Source organism: Rhinatrema bivittatum, chromosome 4 (genome assembly GCF_901001135.1).
Source record: "Rhinatrema bivittatum chromosome 4, aRhiBiv1.1, whole genome shotgun sequence".
Taxonomy (NCBI): domain Eukaryota; kingdom Metazoa; phylum Chordata; class Amphibia; order Gymnophiona; family Rhinatrematidae; genus Rhinatrema; species Rhinatrema bivittatum.
This window is the reverse complement of record NC_042618.1, coordinates 475,656,087-475,682,947: the sequence shown is the minus strand read 5'-3', so window position 1 is coordinate 475,682,947 and position 26,861 is coordinate 475,656,087. Positions and strand designations below refer to the sequence as shown.

General features: G+C 48.5%; 1 protein-coding gene across 3 annotated transcripts in view; it reads left to right on the top strand.

The window, feature by feature from the left end:
• The first annotated feature begins 12,170 nt into the window (after positions 1-12,170).
• The window catches only part of DYRK4 (dual specificity tyrosine phosphorylation regulated kinase 4), a 246,022-nt gene continuing 231,331 nt past the window's right edge, over positions 12,171-26,861 (top strand). For 2 of the 3 annotated variants that reach the window (XM_029597287.1, XM_029597285.1), the window contains exon 1: positions 24,996-25,071. Coding sequence is in view for 1 of the 3 variants with exons in the window: in XM_029597284.1 (XP_029453144.1) it covers positions 18,817-18,942; positions 24,916-25,071 (282 nt within the window). In the remaining 2 variants the exon portion in view is untranslated. Of the gene's footprint in view, positions 12,260-18,811; positions 18,943-24,915; positions 25,072-26,861 lie in introns of those variants that run through there. The other variant, XM_029597284.1, reaches the window with a different exon arrangement.

Below are 26,861 nucleotides of genomic sequence, written 5' to 3'. Positions count from 1 at the left end.
GAGAAAGGTGGCAGAATGCCAGAAATTAAACCCTCTGTAAGGGATAGTAGAAGGGGTTGTATAAGTGTGTAAGTTTGACAATTTGTAATACTGCTCCTAGCTTTCCAACGTGTGCTAATTAAAACTTTTTTGAGTCTATACTTTGCAGTGTCTGCTTCAGTCTCCCTTCCCTGCACTACAGGTGCTGGAACGGAAAGGGGAGGGGCTGAACGAGGGAGCAGAATGGCTGTTTTCAGGGTCTCCCAGACGCGCCCCCTAGTCTTCTTTTCCTTGCAGGGTGCCAGGAGGGGAGAGGCTGTGCCACCTTTTAAGGCTGTAGTGACTGCCTGGCCTTTCCCCCACAAACTAAGCCCTTCGAGTAAATAAATAAATGTCAGATTATCGTCTGTGGCAGGAGCTGTCCAGCGCCTAGTGCTGAATAGCAGGATTTTTGTAAACCCTAGTGCGTTGGACGTTCTTGCATGTATTTAAGTATAGCTACCTTTAGCCTTTTAATGCTAAACTATTGCTTTTAACGTGTTGAACGCCCTTAATTTAAACCAAAAAAATAAGATGATAGGTTATGCCAAGATGATATAATAAGGCTTCACTGTCTCTAGGTTAACAAAGGCAGGGGGACCGATGCATTCCTAATGCTATTTGCAGCAGCACTTCCTATTTATTGCTTGAAACATGAGCGGAAAACTAAATGAAATGAAGGGCTCAAGTGGGGCATCAGTTAAACAGAAAGATCTCAATAAGATTTCTGTCCCTGAGGCGGGGAACAGTGGATGGGGTGGAGTATCTGAATTCCAGAAGGGGTGGGAAAAGCAGAGAGCCGATCGCTGAGGAAATGGTGGGGATTGTAGAGCGGAGCACTTGGTGTAGGTGGACAAAGCGAGCGGTCCTGTAGTCTTTTTCTGCCATCATAAAACTATGACTGTAATTAGCAGGTTCGGGATACTTTGCCCAGCTTGTTCCCCTTCTGGGAACGCTGATTAACCTATAGCCTTGAGCGATCATCCTCGTGAGAAATTAATAACAATAGCAAAGAAAACAAACTAGGAATTGAGAAAAATAAATTGTAAAGAAAATGTAAACTCTTGAAAGACCCAACACCTCCCAGTGGAAGGCCCCTCCATGCCAATGTTAGGGGGTAGAGGCCAAGCCCCCAGTTATCCGTACGTGGTAAAGTTCACCTGGCTATATAATTACCGAAATTCAGTACGGGACGGATCTAAAACATCACCAGCTCTCCGCTAACATCAGCCTTAGGCTCTGGCTCCATGCTTCATTCCCGTAGCCTCAAAATCCGGTTCTGAACCTATTTCGAAGAGGAATGCAAAGCGTTCAAGCACTCGTAGCCCTCGGTTAGAAGACTCACGACCCTCTCCGAAGAACAGCCTTAGCACAGGGAGAGGGCAGTGAAAAGCCTTGCCCCAGGGTTTATTCAAGAATTCAGTAAAATGCCATTTATTAGCCAGCGCCTGCAAGTACAAGAAAACAGAGAGGCTTTGCAGTATGATAGGTGCAGTCATTTGCGTCTCTTGTGACATAAGAGCTTCAGTGAGCCGCCAGAAGCACAAGATGCACAGGCCCTGACCACTCGCTTACACTGCAGGAAGGCACTGCGGCCTGTGGCACGTGTAGCGCTGTGCAGGAGCGCAGGCGCGGGGGCGGCCGGTGAGTCGGCGAACGAGCGCGGAGCGCGCGACGTCACAAAGCCCCCTGATTGGCAGGCGGCAGTGGGGCGGGGCTGGGTGGGACGGTTTCCCTGGTGACGGGCAGGCGGTGGGAAGCGAGCACGTGGGGAGGCAGAGAAGAGAGCGATCGCTGCTGCTGCTGCTGCTGCAGCTCCTCTCCCGGGAGCATGTACTCCGCAGCTCCTCCCCGCCTGCGCGGACCCGGCTGATCAGCGCTGTGCCGCCGGACAAAGAGTAAGCGAGGCGCCCGCCCTGCCAACGGAGGGCATCCCCAGGGGGGGGGGACAGGTCATCTGCTACTCAGTGACAGCATGCGCCATACCCACATCACATGCACAGCATGCACGCCATACACATGGACTGTGTACACACATCACGTGCACACTATATACATGGAGTGTGTACACATACATCACCATGCTCACCATCCGCAACACAGGCATACCATACATATAGACTGTGTACACACTCATCACATGCACAGCAACACACACACAGGATTCATATGTACAGACATGACATACACACCATATACACAGAATATATACATTGACAGGGAATAGCCACTGCTGTTAATTGCATCAGTAGCATGGGATCTTCTTAGTGTTTGGGTAATTGCCAGGTTCTTGTGGCCTGGTTTGGCCTCTGTTGGAAACAGGATGCTGGGCTTGATGGACCCTTGGTCTGACCCAGCATGGCAATTTCTTATGTTCATCACACATGTACATACGGTATCACATACACAACCGGGAGATATAGTCACAAATACATGCATACATTCATATAATACACTCATCACATAACAGCACAGGATGTAACCAAATGTATGCACACACATCAGATATACAGACAGCGTATGCAGAGCATAGAGTTATATACATATGTCACGTACACACAATGCACATCACGCATAAAGTGCACACCTCACATACACAACATACAGCTATATACTTACATCAATACACACAAAAATCACATGTAAATCACACACTATTATACATACATCTATACACCCACATCATGTATGCATATATGCAAAACATTAACATCGCACAGCTACTGAGGTCTTTGTTCCGGGTATCCCCATATTTTTATTATGTGATTTATTTTTTGTACAGGAAAATATTTGGCCTAAACTTAAATTGTCCAAGAGGTATTTTTGCTGTTCAAAAGTAGGATTTTATTATAGTTATATAATCATCAACAATACTTTTCGACAGAATTCATGGTTCTCCTGTCAAAAGGTATTGTTGCAATTTTATGAATACAATAAAAAAAACCCTCTTGGACAATTTAAGTTTATGCCAAATCTTTCCTGTGCTCCAATTTGGACTGTTGATTTGGCTTTCCACCTCTGTTACTATAGTTTATTTTTTGTAGGACAGATCATGTTGTAGCAGTGCTTGGCTGTTCATTTAGGTCGGATAACCTGTCACAGCAGTGATAATGGGGAGCACAGCACAAATCAGTGATGCAAAAGGGCAAGAAAGACAGGAACCAGCAGACAATGTGAGCCACCTCTGGCGATTGTTGATTGGTAGACTTTGTATTCTTTAATGTATGTGTTAAAGAAACAGCTGCATTCTCTGTGCGTAAGTACATGTAAAGTAGCACAGGCCAGTGGGCCAGTTGCTGAAGGCGAGCAAGCTGTTTTGGTAGGAGTGACACCTGTTTTATCTGAAGGGCCTTTTCTTGCTCTCTGCCAGTTGTTTTTGGTACATTGTAAAATCTCCCGCATTTCAGGAAATAAACGGGCGTATTCTGGTAGCCCATTGGAAATAAAATAGAAGAGCCCTGCTACACTTTGAATTTTGTCTTTTAAAAGGACACTGAAAGGAGATTGGTTTCATTTACTGCTGCTGTGCTCTGCAGTGTCTCTCTCAGAAAGTAACCTCCTCCCAGTGAAGTCCTTAAAGACGTCTTTCACTGCTCTGGTGTGGCACTCTGCTACATCTGCTCTTTACAAAATCTTTTCTGGTATTAGAAACCGAAGATTAGCCAGACAGGCCGTGGCGGCAAGCACCCACACCTTGACCCATGCTGAAAATTAATGAGAAGTCACCAGTTGCCTGTAGGCCCTCAGGGACAGGCTTAGCCAGTTCCTGTGGTTGCTCCAGTGTTTCTATAGACCCGTGAAGATTTTATTAGTGAAACTGGGGGGCTCAGCACATCCCTGGATGACTTGGATTTGTTGATCCTACCTGCAGCCATGGTGGGACGCTGGTTTCAGCTGTTTTCCTGAACGAAGGCTGCAGGATTCTGTCATCATTAACAGCCACGCTCTGCTGAAATATGTCTTTTTACATTTCTGTTATAATTAGGGAGGTTAACATGCAAGTATGCTCCTCTTCACTGCTAAAGTGAGGGTGGCCAAGCTTGCAAGGTTATTCTGGGGGGCACAGAAGGGCTAGATGGATCAGACTTTTTTTTGTTTAAATAGTGTTTATAATCCGCTTATAACAAATCAATCAGGCTAAGCGGTGAATAGTGAAACATAAATCATATAGCTAAAACATAACAAACATTAACAATTAAAACAGCAGGGAAAACAAACAGATACTCTATGCAAAGCACAAATGGAGGGGAAGGATTGCCTCATCCAGAATGAGATATTAACCCTTCAGACACAGGACAGCTGGCTGCCTTGCTCAAATGTGATTGATAGCAGGGTCAGAAATTGGTGCATTTACAGCTTGAGAATTGCATGCACTTACGGGCCGATACAGTACAGTGCACTCCAACGGAGCGCACTGTTAACCTGCTATTGGACGCGCGTTTTCCCTTACCCCTTATTCAGTAAGGGGCGGAAAACACACGTCCAACCCGCCGAACCTAATAGCGCCCTCAACATGCAAATGCATATTGATGGCCCTATTAGGTATTCGCGCGCGATTCAGAAAGTAAAATGTGCAGCCAAGCCGCACATTTTACTTTAAGAAATTAGCGCCTACCCAAAGGTAGGCGCTAATTTCTTCCAGCACCAGGAAAGTGCACAGAAAAGCAGTAAAAATTGCTTTTCTGTGCACCCTCTGACTTAATATCATGGCGATATTAAGTCAGAAGAGTAAAAAAAAAAAGACAAAAAAAATTGGAAGTCGGCCGGCGGCTGTCGGGTCGGAAACCGGACGCTCAATTTTGCCGGCGTCCGGTTTCCGAGCCCGTGGCTGTCAGCGGGCTCGAGAACCGACGCCAGCAAAATTGAGCGTCGGCTGTCAAACCTGCTGACAGCCGCCGCTCCGGGACAAAAGGAAGCGCTAGGGACGCGCTAGTGTCCCTAGTGCCTCCTTTTGCCCATTTCTACCGCCGGGCCTCATTTAAATAGTCTCCCGCGGACTTTACTGAATCGGCCTGTTAGGTAGGTACCTTAGACAATTACTTCCTCTCTTCCCCCAGGGGCTGTGACAATTTCTTCCAGCTCAGTTAGAACCAGGGCTGGGATGCAGTGCTATGAACCTACATTTGGACCTGCTCAGGGATTTTCCCCCCTCTGTTATATCCCCTCTCAGCTTACTGCAGACCACTGTTCACCCAGGAGCTTCTTCTGAACCACTGCAGTCATGTGCCCTAAATAGGACCACTGGAAGTTGCCCATGCACGATAACTATGATTCCCTCTCCACATCCCACCCCCCAGGGCTATGAGTGCTACAACTCAGCAGTACCAGCTCTGGCTGTCCTGGGGAGCAGAAAAACCTGAGTCTGGAGCGCCACTGAGCCGTCACATCATCATCCCAGTGCCATTGCAGTGCCTCTGAGCTCTTGTGCATGAACAGGGCCTTTGGAGCTCAATGCTGTGTCCACTATGGCTGCGTCTCTCACAGTGTCCCTCTTAGGAAAAAAACCCCTCATTGATAACAGAACATCTGAGCAGTCAGCTCCGAGGGTCTGGGTCTGCCGTGGAGGCAGATGAAGCTTTATTGGGTAGTCCTATATTGAACTCTGAGGCGTATTCTCCTCAGGCAGGAGTGTTTCAGTCAAAGTTTGGGTACTTGCCAGGTTCTTATGGCCTGGATTGGCCACTGTTGGAAACAGGACGCTGGGCTTGATGGACCCTTGGTCTGACCCAGTATGGCATGTTCTTATGTTCTTATGTATGTTTTTATTTTAGTTGCTTGGCTTTCATTTCATTTTTTCTTTTGTATCTGTCTGAGAAGGGACCTGGCTGCAGTGTATCTGGCTGGTGGAGCAGGCCTGGCCTTTCAGCTCTTGTTTTGTATTGAGAGGTCCTCCGAGTCTTGCAGAAACGGAATTTTGAAAAACCAGGAGAGGTTCACTTCTGTTTTTATGATCTGGATGGGAGTGGTTATCGTAGGCTGGGAAAGCGATGGTTTTTTACCTGTCTTACAGTTCAGTATTAAGAGAACTGCTTGCCGAGTGACGCGCCTCAGGTGTGTTATAAGCCACAATGGAGAGGGACAAACGATGACTCTTCTGCAGAACGCCTTTGTGCTTTAGTAAGAAGGATTTTGATTGTTTTTATTTGATGGGACTTCACTGGTTTGTGAGCTCACGGTATTGATTTTATCCATTGCATTACAACACAGCTGTGACATCACAAAAGTGGTTCCAGTAACCAATCGCATTGAGGCTTTGGAAGCTGGTCTACAGTGGCATGAGGTAAGGTGCAGACAATCAGATCTGTTGAAAAGCCGAGTTATATTTGCTTTTATCTGATTTGTGTTGTGGAGATTCAGTGACGCTTGCTCTTCTCGCACACTGCTGCTCTCTGACCCCAGGTTACTCTGCTGCGGCCCTTAGAAGCTTTCCTCTTGCCATTTCCTCCCTAGAACAGCTGCGGTTTTTTGATTGGATTGAATTATGCTCTTGTCTGCCTGGATTCTAGTGCAGATTTAGAAGTTTTTATTTGGGCTTCATGATGCTCACCCGTGCCACTAGCCTACTGTAACTGATTAGTAGCCATGGTTGCAAAGTGGAAGCCTAGAATTATTAGCATTAAACCTGACCTGCAAACAGTATTTTAACATTGCTGACTTGAGAGCTGTCTCTTTTGGAAATGTTTCCACACTCCAGTTGGGAGCCTATAGAAGCAGAGGAATAAGGGGGACCATTAGGTGATAAGCAGATTGACCCTGTGTCTTTGGGAACTGGCTGCTGGCTTCAGATAGCTGAGGGCAAGAGATGATGTTCATAGCAGAATAGAGGACCATTACCTATATTGGTCCTACAGAAGAGGTGGGGGTTCGCTGCAGGAGGTTGACCTTGTACTGGACCTTCATCAGAATAAGCTTGAGATGTTGGACCGCACATGAGCAATCCTGACCATAGAGGACCCGTCTTCAAATGACCAATGTGATCTCAGAAGCTTTTCCAGCTGTACGTTTGAAGAATTCTTACCTTGATCCAGTAAAAGATCTCAGGGACTGCAGAGAATTGGAATAACATGAAATGATGTAACATTTAAAGGCAAGTCTATTTTAAGAAGTGGTTTTGGCTCTGTGTTGTGGGTACATTGCTATTGGTTGTCACTTGCCCTTCGTGGTGAGGGGACATGGTGAGGAGGCTATCGGGGAACAGTTCCAGAACATGGTTGCCTCTGTAAGGGCTTCCGACTGGAGGACGGGAATACACAGTTTCTGGCATGTGCTACCTACCCAGCACAGAGTTTCATATTCATTTTTATATCCGTAGGGTTTGTAGCACTACAGAATAGCACTATACACCTCTTGAGAGCATTTTTTTTTTAAGTGGGCCATGCTTTAATGCATTTCCTAATGGTGGACATGTGGCTCTGTGTCATGAATTTTAATTTTAAACATTCACACTTGAAGATGAAGGCCAACCTGAACATAAACTTTGTCTCCTATTCTTGCTCACGAAGCTGTTAATGACTCGTAAAACATCAAATGTTTGTGATTTTGCTTTCTCCCACGTCAGCTGCATGTCTCGGGGTATTTGCTGGAAGCGGCCTTATCATTGGATAAGTAGAGTTTCCTAGCCATATTGGAACTCACAAGTAGGAACTGGATTTTCAAAGCCAGAAGAGGCTTCACGTGCTATAGCCGTAGCTGATACTGTTTTTTTGGGGCTGAAGCTAGAGGTAGGTCTGGAGAAGGAATTATGGTGGGAACTGTGGCGGGAGCTGGAATTTGGAACAAAAACTGGGGCCAGACCTGGAACGTGGAACTGAAGTGAGAACCAGAACCTAAAGCTAAATCTGGAACTGGAACTTAGAGCAGAGATTGAAGCCAGAACTAGAAATGGAGCTGGAGCTGGAATTGAGGCTGGAATCATGACAAGTAGCACAGCTTTGCCACTGGAGGAGAGAATTCACCTACAGTGCTTGGTAGCCTTCTGGTTGGCCTGCATAGCCTTTCAGTTAGTGGTAACTACTATTTGATTTCCAGTAAACCTGTGGCCCATCAGGTTGACCGAGTGGGAATAGCCACTATACTCCCTTCTTGACCTCTTATGGTGCCTGGCCCTGCTTGCTTCTGACTTGCTGGTTAGCTCTTTTGCTGGTGCTCTGGCCCTCCCTCTTCCATCGGTTGAACGTTTGAACCATACTGGTGCCTTCTTCTGACACAGAGGACCGAGTCAGCTGTTTTGAGTGAGAAATATATGTTCACACAGATAACATGAATCTGCTGCATACATTGGTAATTCATTAAATGATTTGATCTGTTGACTGAATTAAAACGAATACCTTGTTTTCAGCTAGGCATGGGAGATAAAGAGATCTTGCCCACAGTCAGTGGTCGAGGGCAGTCTTCAGCACATGCACTGGGTCTTCTCCCGAATCAATCCCGAATCACTAGACTCCATCTTCTCCATAGAAAGAGATTTCTGACATTTCCTGCCTTTTGCAGGATATCATTAAAAATGGAGGCTCTGATTTATGTGCTTTCAGTTGTCATGTTCCTCCTGTAGCAGATATTATTTCTTAAGGTTATGTTGTGATATATTAATATAATCTCTTAGAGATTTCAGTGAAGCATAAATATAATAGAGCTGAGCTGGTGAAGGCAAAATATTGAGAAGCTTGAAAGTTGACCTCAATATTGTCCTCTAGATATAGAGAAGGCAAAGGACTGAGAGGTGTGACCTGCAGCAATAACCCCTGAATATGGACAAAACGAACGATTAACAGGTTTAAGATTAGACCCCAGCAGCCCCATTAGAGGTGGAGAAGATGAAGGATTGAGAAGTGTGAAATGTTTCCCCTTAAAATCTCTTTTAGTGTTGGAGAAGATGGATTGAGAGGCATGAGATGTCACCTCTAACAATCCCCATTAGAGGTGGAGAAGATGAAGGACTGAGAGGTATGAGAAGTGACCTCTAACATTATCCATTAAAGATGGAGAAGATGAAGGATTGAGAGACATGAGATGTGACCTCTAACAATTCCCATTAGAGGTGGAGAAGGTGAAGGCTTGAGAGGCATGAGATGTGACCTCTAACAATTCCCATTAGAGGTAGAGAAGATGAAGGATTGAGAGGCATGAGATGTGACCTCTAACAATTCCCAATAGAGGTGGAGAAGATGAAGGATTGAGAGGCATGAAATGTGATGTCTAACAATTCCCATTAGAGGTGGAGAAGATGAAGGATTGAGAGGCATGAAATGTGATGTCTAACAATTCCCATTAGAGGTGGAGAAGATGAAGGATTGAGAGGCATGAGATGTGACGTCTAACAATTCCCATTAGAGGTGGAGAAGATGAAGGATTGAGAGGCATGAGATGTGACCTCTAACAATTCCCATTAGAGGTGGAGAAGATGAAGGATTGAGAGGCATGAGATGTGACCCCTAACAATTCCCCTTAGAGGTGGAGAAGATGAAGGATTGAGAGGCATGAAATGTGACCCCTAACAATTCCCATTAGAGGTGGAGAAGATGAAGGATTGAGAGGCATGAGATGTGACCCCTAACAATTCCCCTTAGAGGTGGAGAAGATGAAGGATTGAGAGGCATGAGATGTGACCTCTAACAATTCCCATTAGAGGTGGAGAAGATGAAGGATTGAGAGGCATGAGATGTGATGTCTAACAATTCCCATTAGAGGTGGAGAAGATGAAGGATTGAGAGGCATGAGATGTGACCTCTAACAATTCCCATTAGAGGTGGAGAAGATGAAGGATTGAGAGGCATGAGATGTGACCCCTAACAATTCCCCATTAGAGTTGGAGAAGATGAAGGATTGAGAGGCATGAGATGTGACCCCCTAATAATCCCCATTAAAGGTGGAGAAGATGAAGGATTGAGAGGTGTGAGATCTGACCCTTAACAATTCCCACTAGACGTGATGCATCAAGGAGGCAGTATGAAGGAGCTTGATCAACCTATTACCAGGCCATATCTGATTTTGTAAAGGTCTCTGCTTCATTCTGGGAGTCTCAGAATGCAAAGAGTTGGAGTTTATATATTGAAGAAAGAATTTCCAGAGTGCTCACAGCCAGCAGTTTCCTCACTATATATCCTTTAACAGTTTTATGTTTTTCTCCCCTTATTCTTATATCCCCCACCCAACTCAGCCCAGACATTGCAGTTCAGGTCCTTGGCCTGGGGGCACAGACTTTCCCCTGGAACTCAGCTAATGTGAACCCTGAGTCTGGCCACTAGGTGCTGCTATTGCATGTTGGCTGAGACACCCTCCCCTCAGGTGCTCTGCCTCTGAGGCATCCCCAGCCCCGGCTAGCCTAGGGAGTGGGGTCCTGGCCAAGGAATCAATCCCAGGTCTTCTGTGTTATTTTTTAGAGCATTTATACTGCCCTTCTGTAATTCACGCCAATCACTGGAGGTAGCCATGTTGGGAAGGGTCACCACTCATTGATTGTGATTGGTTCCTGCTGTCTGTGATGTCACCACTGATAAGCTATACACACACAGACTGCGTGAAGCAGCCCGATTCTCCAGGCTACCTCCAGTGATTGGCGTGAATTACAGAAGGGCAGTATAAATGCTCTAAAAAATAACACAGAAGACCTGGGATTGATTCCTTGGCCAGGACCCCGCTCCTTAGGCTAGCCGGGGCTGGGGATGCCTCAGAGGCAGAGCACCTGAGGGGAGGGTGTCTCAGCCAACATGCAATAGCAGCACCTAGTGGCCAGACTCAGGGAGGATATATGGATATATGTTATATAGGGAGACTCAGACTCAGGGAGGATATATGGATATATGTTATATAGGGAGAATATATAGGGAGACTCAGACTCAGGGAGGATATATAAGGAGAATATATGGATGTATGGTTTGTGGCTACCCTTTCTCTGGGTATGTGTGTGAGATGTTCCATGACTGGTGGTGCTCTTGGTTGGAGGTGATGCACGATGTAATGCAGTAAGGTAGAATGTGTTTATTGAAATTCCCAAGAGGTGACTGACTCTGTGCTGGGGGGGGGGGGGGGTCATGCTTTAGCTGGGGTTTCGGGGGCTCTTTGTGTGATACGGGGATGAAAGCTTGAGTCACTTACTGATGCAGTAAATGCTTCAGTGGCCAGACAGAGCAAAACCAGGAGTGAATTTTGGAGGTGCCCTATGGTGTGGCACTGCTGGCTTCCGACTGGAGAATGATTTCACAAAACATGCCCCATGAGCCGACACAACTGGGCCTTTTGAAGAAGTGTCTAGAGGGGCAGATTAAGGCAGGTTGGCTGCAGTCCTGTTGAGAGCACCACTCTCTCACTCCTGGGGATGGTCACGGCGTTCACAGGCAGGGGAAGAAGGGCAGAAGAAAAGAAGCTTTGACAGTCCTCCCCTTGCTGGATTGTAAATGGATTGATTTGTTAAGAGCACCATACAAAAGTTTAATCACATGCAAATGCTGACTTTGCAGTGAGGGAGCTAAGTTACGTAGAAGCTTCATTTTGTTTCAGGGATAACCATTGTACAAGAGCTGGGCCAAGCCCATGGTTATAACAGAAACAGAAAAGTACAATCAAGCCATAAACAGTCCAATGTACACGGATCCAATGCTCCCGCTAGGGTATCCCCCTCCCTCACCACCCCTCACCCTTCCCCAATCTCAGCTTCCTCATAGCCATCACTTTCGAAACCTCTTGGATGGCGGGCACAGTAGGATTAATGTTGTCACAACTCGAGCTTAGAACATGGAAATTGCTATTCTGTACTGCAAAAGGTTGATGACCCTGATACCTATGGATGCCACCGCTGTCTGTTTCTGCCGCAGAGCTTCATTTTGGCTCTCCTGCAAGTTCCATTAAATACTTTTAGCTATTTCCGGCTGTGGTACAAGTCACCTGTAAGAGAGTGAAAGCCATGCACAGACACACCTGGACAGACAGACAGACACAGGTGCAGACGGTCCCAGACGGAGGCACGTTCAGACAGACAAGCACTCGCGCGCTCTCTCCCTCTCCCTCTCCCCACCAACCCCCACCCCTTCTTCGCTGCCCCTCCAGCGGGGCAAGACGGGGGAATGGGGCAAGACGGGGGAATGGGGAGCACGATTAAGGTGACATTCCTTTTGCTAATTGCTTGTTTTTGTAATTTAACAGGAGAAATATTATCTTAAGAAATGGACATCTAAAAAAAAAAAGACCAAAACATTGTTTTCCCTGTTGTCAGAAAAGTAGAGAATCCAAATTCCAGATTTCCAAGGTAAGACACTGAGATTGTACCAACCCCACGGACAAGTTGATTGGTTTAAATCTTTCTATTGTTATTATTTATAAGTAGGGCTTCTGCTTTTAGGTTTTCACCGATAAAAGCCCTTCCTCACTGTGAAAATAAAACGAAATCCGAATGGATGAACCCAGGAAACCACTGCCCCCTCCCCCGATACTCTCTTGCTGGGCTGTGGTTGGGGGGCTGAGGGCAGGATTCACAGCCTCGGGGTGTCTGTGGTCTCGGTCTTTTTGGGACGGAGCAGCGGAGGCGCGCTTTACAGTAAATAAGATTGCAGAAGATGCTGCGAGTCCAGTGTTTGAATTGACAGGAAAAGGTGCCCTGCCCAGGTACCCTGCATCCTAAAAGCGGTGAGAAACACCAGTTCCCAGCACCCTCGACAAACCCTAATGAACAGCCCCTAGACGTGTACGGTTTATGAACCCCTGGAAACAGAAGCCCTGCCCCTGATGTAGCAGAGTCGTTATTGTGTACCTACCCGAAGCTTAAGAGACTTGATCCCCACCCAGCCCTGAAAACCCTCGCTCACTTAACAAGTCAGACCCTGCCCTGAGAAACCCAGTGACAAAGGAGCCATGGAAAGAAGAGGTTGCCAGCGAGCCAGAGCTGCCTGTCTGCCATCTTGAATCTCCTGATAGTAGGTTTTGTTTTTGTCAGGGAACAGGGTGAGGGCGTTTCTAGGGATCTGACACTCAGTCAGTTTGCATCCAGCCATCAAGTCAGCATTGCTTTGCCTTCCAATTAACCAAAAGCTCTGATCTGACAGTGAATGCCCAGTGTCTGTGACTTTTTAACTTACCCATGGCATTCACTGTCAGCAGAATCACACAGTCCAGAAAAAAACAGTGCAGTGGGAAGCTAGAAAGAATTTTAGCTTTTAAGTTTTGTTCCATATTTTTTTTTTTTAACAAAGTTCTTAAGTTTCAGAAACCTTGTAGGTTCTGCTTCCCTGTGTACGATCCCTCGCTTCTTTACTGGAATAGATGAATTGGGCGGGTGAGGATGGTGGACACAGCATTTTTTTCTTTCATTTACTGTAACATCCATGGGTACAAGACATTTCTCTGACCTTTTAAGAACATAAGAACATAAGAAATTGCCATGCTGGGTCAGACCAAGGGTCCACCAAGGGTGGTAACTGCTGCTCCGTGCAGGCTACCCCTATACCTTATGTAAAGAATAGTGCAGTTACAAGCAAGACCATAAGAACATAAGAAATTGCCATGCTGGGTCAGACCAAGGGTCCATCGAGCCCAGCATCCTGTTTCCAACAGAGGCCAAACCAGGCCACAAGAACCTGGCAAGTACCCAAACACTAAGAAGATCCCATGCCACTGGTGCAATTAATAGCAGTGGCTATTCCCTAAGTAAACTTGATTAATAGCAGTTAATGGACTTCTCCTCCAAGAACTTATCCAAACCTTTTTTGAACCCAGCTACACTAACTGCACTAACCACATCCTCTGGCAACAAATTCCAGAGCTTTATTGTGCGTTGAGTGAAAAAGAATTTTCTCCGATTAGTCTTAAATGTGCTACTTGCTAACTTCATGGAGTGCCCCCTAGTCCTTCTATTATTCGAAAGTGTAAATAACTGATTCACATCTACTCATTGAAGACCTCTCATGATCTTAAACACCTCTATCATATCCCCCTCAGCCACCTCTTCTCCAAGCTGAACAGCCCTAACCTCTTCAGTCTTTCCTCATAGGGAAGCTGTTCCATTCCCCTTATCATTTTGGTTGCCCTTCTCTGTACCTTCTCCATTGCAACTATATCTTTTTTGAAATGCGGCGACCAGAATTGTACACAGTATTCAAGGTGCGGTCTCACCATGGAGCGATACAGAGGCATTATGACATTTTCTGTTCTATTAACCATTCCCTTCCTAATAATTCCTAACATTCTGTTTGCTTTTTTGACTGCTGCAGCACACTGAGCTGACAATTTTAAAGTATTATCCACTATGATGCCTAGATCTTTTTCCTGGATGGTAGCTCCTAATATGGAACCTAACATCGTATAACTACAGCAAGGGTTATTTTTCCCTATATGCAACACCTTGCACTTGTTCACATTACATTTCATCTGCCATTTGGATGCCCAATCTTCCAGTCTCACAAGGTCTTCCTGCAATTTAATACAATCTGCTTGTGATTTAACTACTCTGAATAATTTTGTATCATCTGCAAATTTGATAACCTCACTCATCGTATTCCTTTCCAGATCATTTATAAATATATTGAAAAGCACTGGTCCAAGTACAGATCCCTGAGGCACTCCACTGTTTACCCTTTTCCACTGAGAAAATTGCCCATTTAATCCTACTCTCTGTTTCCTGTCTTTTAACCAGTTTGTAATCCACGAAAGGACATCGCCTCCTATCCCATGATGTTTTAGTTTTCCTAGAAGCCTCTCATGAGGAACTTTGTCAAACACCTTCTGAAAATCCAAATACACTGCATCTACCGGTTCCCCTTTATCCACATGTTTATTAGTCTCTCTTGTTCTGTGTTTGCTTGTCAACATAATTTTCTTTTGCAGCTTTATCCCGTAAGCGCTAGACTGTGAGGAGAGAGTGGATTCTGTGACCTGGTACCAGGAAGTTGGTATAGGGCAGAATGCAGGCTGCCGAGAAGCCTTTCTTGTGAGCAGATAAACAGGTCCTATCTCTAATTCCACCTTTCTTGCCCCTCACCCAACCATCCCATTTCTTACTTGTCTTGTGCAGCTTGTGAGGCAAAGACCACCCTCAATTAATCCTCACCTAATAATTTGCAAAAGAAAATCCAAAGCTGGCTATTCCTACAGATATGACATATTATTGGCTTGTCAGGCCGAGGAAAGATTGATTAAAATCAGCTTGGAGTGGGTTCTAATTGCGCAGTTATTCGTCTTTTGGTATGCCTGGGTTTCTGTAGACTGCCTTGGGGAGGTGGGTTATACATTTGTTAAATAAGTCAGTAAATACATAATCCACCTTTGAGAGTGGAAATCCTGATTCTTCGCTGTCTCTCTCTCTGGAGCAGGGATGCTCTGGCAGCAGTAGGAGCGGTACGGATGCTGGCTCACGTGACGCTCCGTGTGTATATACAGGGCATGTGTGGCTGTCAAGGCCCCCTCTCATTGCCTTCTCCTCTTTATTAAGCTGCAGTCAGTATTTGTGTGTGGGGGGGGGGGGGGGGGGAAGGGACGAGATACGTTTTCCCATGACTTGTGTGAGTTTGAATTCTGCATCTTCTTGACTTGTTCCGGGTCTCCAAATTTAAAACTCTGAATAACCGGAAACCTCTGGTCCTTAATGGCTGAAGGATTCTGCGTTTTGTACGCTGCCTGAACTGGACGCTGTCTGTAGAAAAGCTTTTCTGAGCAGGAATTTGCTGCTCTGGTTGGTAACTGTTCTTGCTGATTGGAACATTGTCCATGAGGAAGATTCACCACACCAAATGCTTTTAGAACTAAAGGTCCTTCCCACATCCCCTCCAGGGCAGGCAGAAGCAGTCAGTCCTGTCACTAGCAGCAGGACAGAAGAGGCTTGTAGAGTACTCCTCTTTCCTGCCTCAGCCTGAGGTGTTCATTCCCAAGATTTTCTGTATTAATTTTTGGACTAATATGGTTCCAACGCTCACTCTTGCTGCTTCTGCCTCCTCCATCTGCAGTGCATCATGGGGATGAGAGGCTCTTGCAGCCTGGGATGTCCCCAAGGACAGGAGCAAAAGCGTCTTAGTGGTAAGGTTTGTGCTATCATAGCAGAGGAAGAAAATGTGTGGATGAGAAGGGCGTGTCAGCAGTTTTCTTGTATTCCATGCACACACGGTAGAAGTGGTCAGCAGCGCCCTGTACAGAGGAAGCCATTACTCTTTCACAGGTTTTTATTTAAAGTCCTAATCTTCTGCCCTGTGGTTGCTCTGAATTGCTGGGGGCAAGGGAGTCAAATACTATGACAGGTTTCCTGGACCTGATTGGTCCACGTTGGCCATGGCATGGCATACAGCGCCTGAACCAGTCGGGTGCCGTTCCCTGGGAGGGGGGCATGCGATGGTGTCCTGGGGACGGCTGCTGCCAGGGCCAGCGCAGGGCAGCAGCCTGAAGAGTCACAGAAATAGGAGAACAGTGGGCCCCGACTGGCTATCAGTCCAGAGGTTACCCCGAGCGGTCCACTGGGGAGTGAGCTTGTCCCTAAGGGTTCCCTGCACGGCAGTGGGAACGGGCACTACCAGTTACTTTTGCACAGAAGTCTGGTGCTGCCCAAGCCATTGCTTGGGCAGCAATGGGTGCTGTCCTTCCTGGCTGACAGTGTCATTACCTTCCCGGGGCATCGCAGAGGGACCCACATGCAGGGCGTCAGCTGCAGCCCTGCCCTCACACCCTTCAGATAGTGCCAGGACGTAGGGCACTGGAGGCAGGGAGAGTCTCTTACGTGCCCTGCCTGGTGCCCTGCCTGTGTCCTCCCCCATCCCGTCAGGACCCCACCCCCCTCTCTGTTGTGTCCTCTCCCATCCCGTCAGGACCCCCCCCTCTCTGATGTGTCCTCTCCCATCCCGTCAGGACCCCCCTCTCTGTTGTGTCCTCTCCCATCCCGTCAGGACCCCCCTCCCTCTCTGTTGTGTCCTCTCCCATCCCGTCAGGACCCCCCTCTCTGTTGTGTCCTCTCCCATCCCATCAGGACCCCCCTCCCTCTCTGTTGTGTCCTCTCCCATCCCATCAGGACCTCCCTCCCTCTCTGTTGTGTCCTCTCCCATCCCGTCAGGACCCCCCCTCTCTGTTGTGTCCTCTCCCATCCCGTCAGGACCCCCCTCTCTGTTGTGTCCTCTCCCATCCCGTCAGGACCCCCCACTCTCTGTTGTGTCCTCTCCCATCCCATCAGGACCCCCCTCTCTGTTGTGTCCTCTCCCATCCCGTCAGGACCCCCCTCCCTCTCTGTTGTGTCCTCCCCCATCCCGTCAGGACCCCCCTCCCTCTCTGTTGTGTCCTCCCCCATCCCGTCAGGACCCCCCCTCTCTGTTGTGTCCGCTCCCATCCCGTCAGGACCCCCTCCCTCTCTGTTGTGTCCTCCCCCATCCCGTCAGGACCCCCCCCTCTCTGTTGTGTCCTCTCCCATCCCGTCAGGACCCCCCACTCTCTGTTGTGTCCTCTCCCATCCCGTCAGGACCCCCTCCCTCTCTGTTGTGTCCTCTCCCATCCCGTCAGGACCCCCCTCCCTCTCTGTTGTGTCCTCTCCCATCCCGTCAGGACCCCCCTCCCTCTCTGTTGTGTCCTCTCCCATCCCGTCAGGACCCCCCTCCCTCTCTGTTGTGTCCTCTCCCATCCCGTCAGGACCCCCCTCCCTCTCTGTTGTGTCCTCCCCCATCCCGTCAGGACCCCCTCCCTCTCTGTTGTGTCCTCTCCCATCCCGTCAGGACCCCCCTCCCTCTCTGTTGTGTCCTCTCCCATCCCGTCAGGACCCCCCTCCCTCTCTGTTGTGTCCTCTCCCATCCCGTCAGGACCCCCCCCTCTCTGATGTGTCCTCTCCCATCCCGTCAGGACCCCCTCCCTCTCTGTTGTGTCCTCTCCCATCCCGTCAGGACCCCCCTCCCTCTCTGTTGTGTCCTCCCTCATCCCGTCAGGACCCCCCTCCCTCTCTGTTGTGTCCTCTCCCATCCCGTCAGGACCCCCCCTTCTCTGTTGTGTCCTCTCCCATCCCGTCAGGACCCCCCTCCCTCTCTGTTGTGTCCTCCCCCATCCCGTCAGGACCCCCTCCCTCTCTGTTGTGTCCTCCCCCATCCCGTCAGGACCCCCCTCCCTCTCTGTTGTGTCCTCCCCCATCCCGTCAGGACCCCCCCCCTCTCTGTTGTGTCCTCTCCCATCCCGTCAGGACCCCCCTCCCTCTCTGTTGTGTCCTCCCCCATCCCGTCAGGACCCCCCTCCCTCTCTGTTGTGTCCTCTCCCATCCCGTCAGGACCCCCCTCCCTCTCTGATGTGTCCTCCCCCATCCCGTCAGGACCCCCCCTCCCTCTCTGTTGTGTCCTCCCCCATCCCGTCAGGACCCCCCCTCCCTCTCTGTTGTGTCCTCCCCCATCCCGTCAGGAGCCCCCTCCCTCTCTGTTGTGTCCTCTCCCATCCCGTCAGGACCCCCCTCCCTCTCTGTTGTGTCCTCCCCCATCCCGTCAGGACCCCCTCCCTCTCTGTTGTGTCCTCTCCCATCCCGTCAGGACCCCCCTCCCTCTCTGTTGTGTCCTCTCCCATCCCGTCAGGACCCCCCTCCCTCTCTGTTGTGTCCTCCCCCATCCCGTCAGGACCTCCCCCTCTCTGTTGTGTCCTCTCCCATCCCGTCAGGACCCCCCTCCCTCTCTGTTGTGTCCTCTCCCATCCCGTCAGGACCCCCCTCCCTCTCTGTTGTGTCCTCCCCCATCCCGTCAGGACCCCCCTCCCTCTCTGTTGTGTCCTCCCCCATCCCGTCAGGCCCCCCCCCCCCTCTCTGTTGTGTTGCTTGATGTGAATGGCTCCCGTCTGCTGCACATGGCTAATTCTAGTGTTGTGCTTTTAGACCGCATGCTCAGGGCCATGGTGCGTGCTTTGCCGCAGCCCAGCAGCATGGAGAGGAAAGGACAGTCAAATGAGGAGGAAGTCAGCAACGGACAGTGGCAGCGGATGGGTCCATGGGCACTTCAATTAAAGGTAGGGCTGGAGGGGGAGAGGGGCTCCAGGCAGCCATGGGGAACCTCGCTTAGCTCAAGGGCCATAAAAGTGCCAGATGTCTCGCGTTACTTCTCCTGGGCTAGAGCAGGAATAGGGGGGGGGGGGGGGGGGTGGAGATAAAGGCTGGGACTTGGAGCCAGGACCCCAGGGGCTCCAATAGCAGCTCTGCCACTGACCCTGTGAGTGACCTTGAGGAAGTCACTTTATCTCCCTGTGCCTCAGTTCTAGTCTCAGCTCTGCCACTGACCCTGTGAGTGACCTTGAGGAAGTCACTTTATCTCCCTGTGCCTCAGTTCTAGTCTCAGCTCTGCCACTGACCCTGTGAGTGACCTTGAGGAAGTCACTTTATCTCCCTGTACCTCTGTTCTAGTCTCAGCTCTGCCACTGACCCTGGGAGTGACCTTGAGGAAGTCACTTTATCTCCCTGTACCTCTGTTCTAGTCTCAGCTCTGCCACTGACCCTGGGAGTGACCTTGAGGAAGTCACTTTATCTCCCTGTGCCTCAGTTCTAGTCTCAGCTCTGCCACTGACCCTGTGAGTGACCTTGAGGAAGTCACTTTATCTCCCTGTGCCTCAGTTCTAGTCTCAGCTCTGCCACTGACCCTGGGAGTGACCTTGAGGAAGTCACTTTATCTCCCTGTACCTCAGTTCTAGTCTCAGCTCTGCCACTGACCCTGGGAGTGACCTTGAGGAAGTCACTTTATCTCCCTGTACCTCTGTTCTAGTCTCAGCTCTGCCACTGACCCTGGGAGTGACCTTGAGGAAGTCACTTTATCTCCCTGTACCTCTGTTCTAGTCTCAGCTCTGCCACTGACCCTGGGAGTGACCTTGAGGAAGTCACTTTATCTCCCTGTACCTCTGTTCTAGTCTCAGCTCTGCCACTGACCCTGGGAGTGACCTTGAGGAAGTCACTTTATCTCCCTGTACCTCTGTTCTAGTCTCAGCTCTGCCACTGACCCTGGGAGTGACCTTGAGGAAGTCACTTTATCTCCCTGTACCTCAGTTCTAGTCTCAGCTCTGCCACTGACCCTGGGAGTGACCTTGAGGAAGTCACTTTATCTCCCTGTACCTCTGTTCTAGTCTCAGCTCTGCCACTGACCCTGGGAGTGACCTTGAGGAAGTCACTTTATCTCCCTGTACCTCTGTTCTAGTCTCAGCTCTGCCACTGACCCTGGGAGTGACCTTGAGGAAGTCACTTTATCTCCCTGTACCTCAGTTCTAGTCTCAGCTCTGCCACTGACCCTGGGAGTGACCTTGAGGAAGTCACTTTATCTCCCTGTACCTCAGTTCTAGTCTCAGCTCTGCCACTGACCCTGGGAGTGACCTTGAGGAAGTCACTTTATCTCCCAGTACGTCAGTTCTAGTCTCAGCTCTGCCACTGACCCTGGGAGTGACCTTGAGGAAGTCACTTTATCTCCCTGTACCTCAGTTTTGCCACTGACCCTGTGAGTGACCTTGAGGAAGTCACGTTATCTCCCTGTACCTCAGTTCTAGTCTCAGCTCTGCCACTGACCCTGTGAGTAACCTTGAGGAAGTCGGCTGTCGTGGTACATGTGGGCACCAATGACATAGGAAAATGTGGGAGGGAGGTTCTGGAAGCCAAATTTAGGCTCTTAGGTAGAAAGATTAAATCCAGAACCTCCAGGGTGGCATTCTCTGAAATGCTCCCTGTTCCACGCGCAGGTCCCCAGAGGCAGGCAGAGCTCCGGAGTCTCAATGCGTGGATGAGACGATGGTGCAAGGAAGAGGGATTCAGTTTTGTTAGGAACTGGGGAAGCTTTTGGGGAATGGGGAGTTTCTTCCGAAGGGATGGGCTCCACCTTAACCAGGATGGAACCAGACTGCTGGCGCTAACCTTTAAAAAGGAGATAGAGCAGCTTTTAAACTAGAACAAAGGGGAAAGCCGACAGTCGCTCAGCAGCGCATGGTTCGGAGAGAGGTATCTTTAAAGGATACTAATGATGCATTAGAATTAGGGCATCCCGACAGTGAGGTTTCAATAATTAGAAAAGCAGTCCAAGTGCCTGTAACTAAAAACTCACCTGAGCTAAAAAATTCTAACTTATCCCTATCAATTAAAAAGCAGAATGAAAATACAAACAAAAAACAAACTTTGAAATGTTTGTATGCTAATGCCAGAAGTCTAAGAAGTAAGATGGGAGAATTAGAATGTATAGCAGTGTATGATGACAGACTTAATTGGCATCTCAGAGACATGGTGGAAGGAGGACAACCAATGGGACAGTGCTATACCGGGGTACAAATTATATCGCAATGACAGAGAGGAGCACCCGGGAGGAGGTGTGGCACTTTATGTCCGGGATGGCATAGAGTCCAACAGGATAAACATCCTGCATGAGACTAAATACAAAATTGAATCGTTATGGGTAGAAATCCCTTGTGTGTTGGGGAAGACTATAGTGATAGGGGTATACTACAGTCCACCTGGTCAATTTGGTGAGACTGATAGTGAAATGCTAAGAGAAATTAGGGAAGCTAACCAAATTGGTAGTGCGATAATAACTGGAGATTTCAATTACCCCAATATTGACTGGGTAAATGTATCATCGGGACATGCTAGAGAGATAATGTTCCTGGATGGAATAAATGATAGCTTTATGGAGCAATTGGTTCAGGAACCGACGAGAGAGGGAGCAATTTTAGATCTAATTCTCAGTGGAGCACAAGATTTGGTGAGAGAGGTAACGGTGGTGGGGCCGCTTGGCAATAGTGATCATAATATGATCAAATTTGATTTAATGACTGGAAGGGGGACAGTAAGCAAATCCACGGCTCTTGTGCTAAACTTGCAAAAGGAAAACTTTGATAAAATGAGAAAAATTGTTAGAAAAAAACTGAAAGGAGCAGCTACAAAAGTAAAAAGTGTGCAAGAGGCGTGGTCATTGTTAAAAAATACCATTCTAGAAGCACAGTCCAGATGTATTCCACACATTAAGAAAGGTGGAAAGCAGGCAAAACGATTACCGGCATGGTTAAAAGGGGAGGTGAAAGAAGCTATTTTAGCCAAAAGATCTTCATTCAAAAATTGGAAGAAGGATCTAATAGAAGAAAATAGGATAATGCATAAGTGTTGGCAAGTTAAATGTAAGACATTGATAAGACAGGCTAAGAGAGAATTTGAAAAGAAGTTGGCTGTAGAGGCAAAAACTCACAGTAAAAACGTTTTTAAATATATCCAAAGCAGAAAGCCTGTGAGGGAGTCAGTTGGACCGTTAGATGATCAAGGGGTTAAAGGGGCACTTAGAGAAGATAAGGCCATCGCGGAAAGATTAAATTATTTCTTTGCTTCGGTGTTTACGGAAGAGGTTGTTGGGGAGGTACCCGTACTGGAGAAGGTTTTCATGGGTAATGATTCAGATGGACTGAACGAAATCACAGAGAACCTAGAAGATGTGGTAGACCTGATTGACAAACTGAAGAGTAGTAAATCACCTGGACCGGATGGTATACACCCCAGAGTTCTGAAGGAACTAAAAAATGAAATTTCAGACCTATTAGTAAAAATTTGTAACCTATCATTAAAATCATCCATTGTACCTGAAGACTGGAGGATAGCAAATGTAATCCCAATATTTAAAAAGGGCTCCAGGGGAGATCCGGGAAATTACAGACCGGTTAGCCTGACTTCAGTGCCAGGAAAAATAGTGGAAAGTGTTCTAAACATCAAAATCACAGAACATATAGAAAGACATGGTTTAATGGAACACAGTCAGCATGGCTTTACCCAAGGCAAGTCTTGCCTCACAAATCTGCTTCACTTTTTTGAAGGAGTTAATAAACATGTGGATAAAGGTGAACCGGTAGATGTAGTGTACTTGGATTTTCAGAAGGCATTTGACAAAGTTCCTCATGAGAGGCTTCTAGGAAAAGTAAAAAGTCATGGGATAGGTGGCGATGTCCTTTCGTGGATTACAAACTGGCTAAAAGACAGGAAACAGAGAGTAGGATTAAATGGGCAATTTTCTCAATGGAAGGGAGTGGGCAGTGGAGTGCCTCAGGGATCTGTATTGGGACCCTTACTTTTCAATATATTTATAAATGATCTGGAAAGAAATACGACAAGTGAGGTAATCGAATTTGCAGATGATATAAAATTGTTCACAGTAGTTAAATCACAAGCAGATTGTGATAAATTGCAGGAAGACCTTGTGAGGCTGGAAAATTGGGCATCCAAATGGCAGATGAAATTTAATGTGGATAAGTGCAAGGTGATGCATATAGGGAAAAATAACCCATGCTATAGTTATACAATGTTAGGTTCCATATTAGGTGCTCCCACCCAAGAAAGAGATCTAGGTGTCATAGTGGATAACACATTGAAATTGTCTGCTCAGTGTGTTGCGGCAGTCAAAAAAGCAAACAGAATGTTGGGAATTATTAGAAAGGGAATGGTGAATAAAACGGAAAATGTCATAATGCCTCTGTATCGCTCCATGGTGAGACCGCACCTTGAATACTGTGTACAATTCTGGTCGCCGCATCTCAAAAAAGATATAATTGCGATGGAGAAGGTACAGAGAAGGGCTACCAAAATGATAAGGGGAATGGAACAGCTCCCCTATGAGGAAAGACTAAAGAGGTTAGGACTTTTCAGCTTGGAGAAGAGACGGCTGAGGGGGGATATGATAGAGATGTTTAAAATCATGAGAGGTCTAGAACGGGTAGATGTGAATCGGTTATTTACTCTTTCAGATAATGGAAAGACTAGGGGGCACTCCATGAAGTTAGCATGGGGCACATTTAAAACTAATCGGAGAAAGTTCTTTTTTACTCAGCGCACAATTAAACTCTGGAATTTGTTGCCAGAGGATGTGGTTAGTGCAGTTAGTGTAGCTGTGTTTAAAAAAGGATTGGATAAGTTCTTGGAGGAGAAGTCCATTACCTGCTATTAATTAAGTTGACTTAGATAATAACCACCGCTACTACTAGCAATGGTTACATGGAATAGACTTAGTGTTTGGGTACTTGCCAGGTTCTTATGGCCTGGATTGGCCACTGTTGGAAACAGGATGCTGGGATGATGGACCCTTGGTCTGACCCAGTATGGCATGTTCTTATGTTCTTATGTTCTCCTTGAGCTTTAGTTCTAGTCTCATCCCTGCCTCTGATCTTTGTGACCTTGGGACAACTTACTCTATCTCTTTGACCTTCACTTTAGCTCAAACCATTTGGATAACATCAATAATGGATGCTAAGATTGTAAGATTATCTTAGCAATGGTGTGGTATTCCCTAGAAACCCCCAGGTAATGTTGTAGTGAAGTATCTAGCGAAGTGGTTAGGATACAGCACACGGAGTTGGACTGGGAACAGTGCAGCTCGAGTAAATCCCCATCTTCCTACGGCTTTCCCGTTGGTCGAGTAAACGTCGCCCCAGCCTGCGGCAGCACTGTGTTTGTTAAGAATATCCCTCTGTTGCAGCCGCCCCCCCTCCTTCACTGGGGTCAGCTGAGCGCAGGGAAGAGCTGGCTGAAGGGGGCCCTGGCATGGAGGAGCACCAGTATGGCGGCTGTACCCTGGTATGCTGGGGGCATGCAGGGCCATCCCAATAGCCATTTACAGACCAGGTGTATACAGACTGCAGGGCCCCGGTGTGGTGGGGACGGACAGACCGCAGAGCCGTAGCACAGTGGGTATAAAATGGCAGGTTCATGCTGCCTGCAGGGGCCCCTACATAGTAAATATATGCACACCGTGGGACTATATACAGACTGCGTGGCACACGCCGCCCTTCCTTTCTGTGTGGCAGACCTCTGCTGGGCAGCAGGATGACATCAAGGTGCCCCATTTCATCCACCCGGCCCGAGATAGAAGGTGAATTATGAAATGGCTACATGACTGTATGCAGCGTTACATGAATGTTACACGAATGTCTCCAACTCTCTCTCTCTCTCTCTCTCTCTCTCTCTCCCTCCCTCCGATTGACCCTCAGACTCCCACTACTGTTCAGGGTCACTGCACTCCAGAGCCTGGCGAGCTCCAGTACATTATCCCCGGGGCCCCTCAGTACAAGTCCGAGTCCGTCGGGGAAGAGCCGTCCAAATTCCCGCTGTGGAGATTCCGAGGTAGAGCTACACCTTACATCCAGGTAAGAGCCTCGCCCTCCCGGTCGCGTCTGAGCCAGCTGCTGGCTTTGGTTCAGGTGAACATCAAGGTTTTGTTTAACCCCGGAGGTGTCCCTTAATCCCATCTATCACTCGCCTTGCCTAAAATAACGATGAACCTTGCTGTCCACTGCCACCAGAGCCACCGGGGCCCAGGCGGCACCGGGCGTTTTGCCGATAAGACGCACAATGGAGAGACCCGTTCAGCCCGTCTTACCGAAGGGCTCCTGGAGACGGGCACAGACTGCAGAGGTGCGGTATTGCAGCCTCTTCCGCTCACCTCAGACCAGAGGTTCCAAAATGCCGCTAGAGACAATTCTTGGCGTCCACGCCGGGGTCTTAAGAAGGCTTCCTCCCTGGCAAGCTTCCAGTGAAAGCAATAGTGACTTGTTAGGAGCCAGTCATAAGCTGTGTCTTAAAGAGGCACTTCAGCCTAGCCGATTGGAAAAGGTCAGCTAGGTTGAAATGCTCCTTGTAGGTACCTAATGCGAGAGCATAGCACTATATACAGTGCTACAAGAAGACACTATTCTTTCTCATTGCCCTCTGGCCTCCTGCTGGGCCCACCAGGAGGCCTCTGCTGGAGAGGGAGCAGGGATTTTCTTGGTGTGCACCAGCCCCAGATGCTGGAGAAATTAACTTTGCGTTTTAAAGATATTAGGCCTCGTGCATCCCTGGGTAGCATTTGAGCTTCAGCCGGCTAGGTTGCAGATTGAAGTGCCTCTTTAAGAAGGGATTGTGACTTCAGACATCCCCGTAAACTCATGATTGGCCCCCTCAGGAGCCAGCGTAACGGTGCGGCCCGCAGAAATCGGAGCATGCCCCCGCCGTAGGCGACAGGAATTGGGGGGGTCTCCAGGTGCCGCAGGCGGAACTTAGACCTGGACAGGCACAAACTGGCATAGCCGGAGGACCGAGTGCTCCTTCGCTGCCGACATCTGCTCTGCTTCTCTGTTTCCTGCTGACAGTAAGGTTGAGCCGCGGAGGCTAAAGCTGCAGTTCCTTTATGGTATCTGGAAGGCGGGAGGGGAAAGGAAGTGCCGGGAGACCTGTTTGGCTGATGCTAAGAAGTTGGATGCCTTCCATGGCAAAATCTCCCTTAGCGGATATTTGGAGAAAAATGTCCAGTCTGACCCCCACGTGTGCCGCTTCTTTTTGAGATATGGCTCTTTTGCTGTGGCTTGCTAGTTTTTCAAGGACCAAGGGGCTCTGTCTGCTAAGATTGCCAGGTAACATGCGTAGTTTTAGCACGCATGTTAAACCACAGTTTCACTTGGCATCCATCACCCTAACGTCATGCATTAAGCAGGTAGTGTAAAACTGGAGGCGGCCTTGTTCATGCTCCTGGTCCTCTGTGCCCTCTCCTGCAGCCCCTTCTCGCTGACCCCCGAGATGGGAGCCTCGCTGGTACAGACTGCAGGAGATCCCGGCCTGGGTGGCAGTCTGGCAGCCTCCCCGCTGGATCCTGCGGATATCTCCCACGCTCAAGCACTCCTCACCCCCCCCTGCAGACAGCGAAAGCCCCCCTCAGCCCACCGCCGAGGGTCCAATGCTATGAGGTCTCCCCGTTTAAAGCCCCCGCCCTGATCTCTTGCCCAGAACTCCCCCCTGTCTCCTGCCGCTTGGCTGGCTCTCGGCTGAACGGCCCACATGTTGCATGTGCAGGCCAAGGAAGCCCAGCAAAGCAGCAGTCCTGAGGAGGGGGTGGATGGGCAGGAAATTCTGAGGGGGGGAGGTGATTAAGGGGATCTTTGCTGTGTCAGTGGGCAGGAAG